At 37.2% G+C, this 4989-nt stretch overlaps 1 protein-coding gene across 1 annotated transcript in view; it reads right to left on the bottom strand.

Moving 5' to 3' along the window:
- Positions 1 to 396: 396 nt before the first annotated feature.
- Positions 397 to 4989, bottom strand: part of LOC103807674 (von Willebrand factor A domain-containing protein 8-like) — a gene marked incomplete at both ends in the record, with an annotated part of 15551 nt that continues 10958 nt past the window's right edge. The window contains 3 exons of the mRNA XM_009080415.1: positions 397 to 503; positions 3088 to 3194; positions 4116 to 4231. Coding sequence (XP_009078663.1) covers positions 397 to 503; positions 3088 to 3194; positions 4116 to 4231 — 330 coding nt within the window. The remainder of the gene's footprint in view (positions 504 to 3087; positions 3195 to 4115; positions 4232 to 4989) is intronic.

Below are 4989 nucleotides of genomic sequence, written 5' to 3'. Positions count from 1 at the left end.
GTCTGTAAAATGGTCTCAGGATGCAATTGACAATCCAGCCCTAAGAGCAGATCAGTCCCACAGCAGCAAAACAAAAATAAAACCACACAACACAATATCTGATCAAATATTTCTGAATAAAATTCAGTTTCAATCTCTGTTACTTCATATTTTACGAACGTTCAACGGGATTGGTTATAATCTCTTCACAAAGGGATGAAACACATCTCAAATGACCACCAAATCCTGTGAGAAACATTTAGGTCTAAAGAAACTACTTCAGAAAAATCGCCATACAATTTAGTTAGTACATTATTTACTACACATATGAGCCATTATTTACTATATATATGAGCATACATATTAGTACACATTTAAGACATTTTTGTAATTCCGAAGTCAGAGATTTGTACTTACTTGTGCATTTTCATAGAACAAAACATCAGGCACTTTCATTTTCTCGGCTGCATTATAAATTGGCATCGTCACAGATCCTATCTTCAGAATCCCATTGTTTATTTCACCTAGACATTTTTGTGTAAACAAGCAAATGCAGCACTTAGAGCATCCTCTAGCAGACATGTAATCAATACCCAACATTTACAATTTTAACAAGGCTGTGCTTTGTAGTAAAAGATTTCCATCTAAAGAAAGCAAATGCTTGGAAGAGTATCCATGAAGTAGAGGTTGTATCATTATGAATTTAAATTCTCTTTAAAACTACAAAGAAGTGTATTACAATAAATATTCAATAGGTGATCTTATGGGAAAAGTACCATAAGAAACACTAGAAGTTCTGACTGCTGCCTTGGTTTAATTTTACCATCTCATTGTATGATTGGAATATCACCAATATTGTTAGGCCACATTTCCTCAACCCACAAGTTTTCTCACTCTCATTCATAGAATCATAGAATCAATCAGGTTGGAAGAGATCTCAAAGACCACTGAGTACAACACTACCGTCATTACTAGACCATGGCACTAAGTGCCACATCCAGTCTCATCTTGAAAACCTCCAGGGATGGTGAATCCACCACCTCCCTGGGCAGCTCATTCCAATGCCTGACTACTCTCTACATAAAAAATCTCTTCCTAATATCTAACCTAAACCTCCCCTGGCAGAGCTTGAGTCTGTGCCCTCTTGTCCTCCTGCTGGTTGCGTGGGAGAAGAGACCAACCCCCACCCGACTCCAACCTCCTTTCAGGTAGTTATAGAGTGTGATAAGGTCTCCCCTGAGCCTCCTCTTCTCCAGGCTAAACAACCCCAAATCTTTAAGCTTCTCCTCACAGGACCCTTCACCAGCATCGTTGCCCTTCTCTGGACCTGCTCCAGCACCTCAATGTCCTTCCTGAACTGAGGGGCCCAGAGCTGTACACAGTACTCAAGGTGTGGCCTCATCAATGAGAATACAGGGGCAGAATCATCTCCCTGGTCCTGCTGACCATGCTGTTCCTGATCCAGGCCAGGATGCCATTGGCCTTGTCCTGCTCTCTCTCCCTGTCCCACTGCAGAGTGAAGTGTGGAGGTGAGCAAACTAGAGCTGTGTGGATACTCAGCTGCGAGCAGGAGCCAATCCACTACAATAATAGAGGACCACTGTTGATTCTCCCTTTAGCATTGCATTTCTCCTCAAATGGGGTAATGCCAGAACATGGCACATTTATAATTTTGGTGAACACTGGTTAAATTTGCGCTAGTTGATATAACCTTCAACTACAGCTCTGAGAGGAAAAAGTACATTAGAAAAATTTCTTAGATCAAAAGAACTATAAATTCTGTCCTTAGGAAAATAACAACTAAGTGCAAATAATCATATATGCAATAAAAACAGTAATAATTTTTTTGCTACTAATTTCTTAATCTGGTATGGTGCAAAACTGAAAATAATTTTATTTCTGGACAGATGTTTTTAGTTGTTCACCTTTATGGCAGGAAACAGAGAAACACAGAAAACTCAAGGGATGTGTACAGATAAAAATAATGGTAAGCAGGTAGCATCACAGAACTGGCAAGAGATCAAATTATTTTTTATATATATGTAGTTTATAGATACATAAAAATGGAAATAAGTGATAATAATACATGGATGTCTGCATATGTCTACATACAAATACATGTATATACATATGGCTGATCTTATATATTATACTGTATATAATAGAAACAATAATACATACATTAATATATCTGTATTTACATTTATACTTTTATATATACACACACACAAAGAAATCTATAAAAATAGAATCTGCATGAATTGAAACCAAAATGTGTTTACCACTGCTAAGACCTAATAGTAAAAACTCAGACGTCAAATACATCACAAGACTGAGAATGAACATACAAAGAAAGAAACAACAGCAGAGATGCTGCTGGTGAAGCAAATGAAAAATTTAGTGAATGAAAAATGGCAAATTGCTCAAAGTGCTGCCTGACAGAAGACATGAAAATATATACACCTAGCATAAGGGGGTCATAGAGGAATGAGAAAGTAGAATCAAGAAAAACAGCAGAAGTAAAAATCTTTGAATAGACCTGAAGGCTACTACAAATGAGTACAAGTTGGATGAGCTAAAGAAAAAAAGACCTGCTCAATAAAGGTGACATGTAACAATCACAGCAATTTAAAGAGAATAAAAAAGAAGGGAAACTTACAAAGGAGTGTGAGCCAGAATGAAAGCAAATCATAGCCCAAGACTTTACAAGAGTCTCAGTGAGAAAAAGGTTGATTTTAACAGGGGAAAGAAGCAATAGCGAAAAAAACAGAACAGAGAAATATTAAGAACAAACAAGGCTGTAACTGTAGCTATCAGTGATGAAGAGAAAAGAAAAGATAAAGCAGTACAAGAAAGCCTAGGACCATTGATCTTATAGACTGGGAAGCACTTAAACATGATGAAGAACAAAATTCTATGAGCTGGGAATACAGCAGACAATATAATAGTATCAAAACACTGAGAGCAGCAAGGCATTCTGATAGAGAAAGTCAAAGAGAGGTAAATGAAACAAATTGCATTAATTTTAGGATAATTAATACACCTTTGTATGTTCAACAATCTGAGTAATGTTCATGAAGAGCAGGAGAAAAGATGGCAGAAGCTTACATGTGTAATCCTTGTCCTCTAGTTTCTTTGTGTCATCTGGACTCGTTTCAATACCAGAATCCTTCAGATTTTTATGTAAAGCTGATCTGGCGAGGTTTGGCAAAAACCTAAAAGGAGAGGAATAATAGGGAGGCTGCATTTCTAAGGTTTTGGGTTTTCTTAATGTACTCCATATTTTCTGTAATCTAAAATCAGTATGAAGATTTACTTGCACCTTCAAACCCCAAATGTCTACTCTTTTCACTTTCAGTCTTCCATATTTCACCTATTCCTAAGGAGAGGAATTAAGCTTCTTCCATACGCAATGAACTACACAGTTTTGGATGTGTGCTTGTTTTAAAAGGCTTCATTCAGTATCATAAAATATTGCAACAGGGTTGTAATGTAGGATGAATTAGGGCTGCAGGTATCTAATGTCCTCATTCTACTGCCAGTAAAAGCTACAATAGAAACAATAATTTTTTTGGAAATGCCTTTTCTCTTGACTCAGTTCACTTGGACCTCAGGTTCCAAAGAGAAGAGTGAGCTCTGAGGTGTGCAGAACTAGACCCTTCCAGTTTTCCAAACCCTTTGATAATACCAATTTGTTTCCTTTGGAAGAAAGGAAAAGAAAAACAAACCACAAAACCCACAAACAAAAACCCAAACCAAACAAACCCCTAGATGTTCATACCTTTTCTAGATATGGCTTTTAGAACTCAAACCATGAAACTCCATGAAACATCAGTCATACTAGACATTAACACAGCTCTGCTTTTGAGTGTTTTGAGACAGTGAAATAACGCTATAATGGTGACTTGATCTGTATAATGTAATGAAGTATCTTCATAAAGGTGACAAAAGAGTACAAAGTCCTTTCTACTTACCTGCCAGGTTTAAGAATACCACAGAAATACTTTTAAAGAAATTACAGACTTCAAGAAGCAAGACAGAAATTGTATTACCCACTAAAATGCATTAAAAGCTATCTTGCATGTCAGCAACTGACCAAGAAGCTCTTGAACGTCCATCAAAACTAGCAGCAGTACCTGGAAAGGCAGGCTTTATTAACAGCATCGTAAAGGCTTTCATCTGGATGTTGTGACAGTCGACGACAAATTCGCAATAGTTGTCGAGTAGATAAAAATGAAGCCAGTGACTGTGCCTGTCAAAAAATACAAGGTAGTTTAATTATTTAATCTCTGTGAGGGATTTAAACTGAACAAGTCAGGAGAAAAATGCAATCCAAAAGGAATTACTTCAAGTTTTCTCCTAATTCATAGATACCTTGTGCCTTCTACAGCAAATTGTGCTTTATAATGGGCAAGCTTGCTATTCTGTAATTTTTGCAATAACTCACTGTCACGGAAATCATTATGTCATCAAAAGATTAGTCTTACAATTTCATTTGATAAGCAATGGGAAAAAAATGTGCTGCGAACTGAACTTTATTCACAATATAATACCTAACACTAAACAATACTAGCAATAGCAAAGAGAATAGCCACTGTAAAAGGATCAATGTGCTAAAACTTGTCTGTTCTTCACAAGCTGAACATGATCAGCACAGGTAAAGCTCTGGCAAGAGGGTCTGGCAGGATTCTTGGACGTATAAACAAGACAACACTGGGCAGCAGAAGGAGATTGTATCACCTCTGCACACGCCTCCTGGGCGGGCTGTTCCTGGAACACTGCGTCCTTTTCTGTTGTCCACATGTTAAAACAAATGCCAAAAACTGGACATGATTCAGCAAAGAGTTACAACAATTATTCAGTGTCTGGGGAAGGCAGACCTCAAACAAACACAGCAAAATTGAAAAACAAACAAATAGAGCCCCCAAACAACTGACCATGTATTTAAAGAAAGATATAAAGACTGAGAAAGAAATCATTCTATAATTATATCCACCGGATGAAGGCATC

Source organism: Acanthisitta chloris, unplaced genomic scaffold (genome assembly GCF_000695815.1).
Source record: "Acanthisitta chloris isolate BGI_N310 unplaced genomic scaffold, ASM69581v1 scaffold31098, whole genome shotgun sequence".
NCBI lineage: Eukaryota > Metazoa > Chordata > Aves > Passeriformes > Acanthisittidae > Acanthisitta > Acanthisitta chloris.
This window is presented reverse-complemented; position numbering and strand designations above follow the sequence as displayed.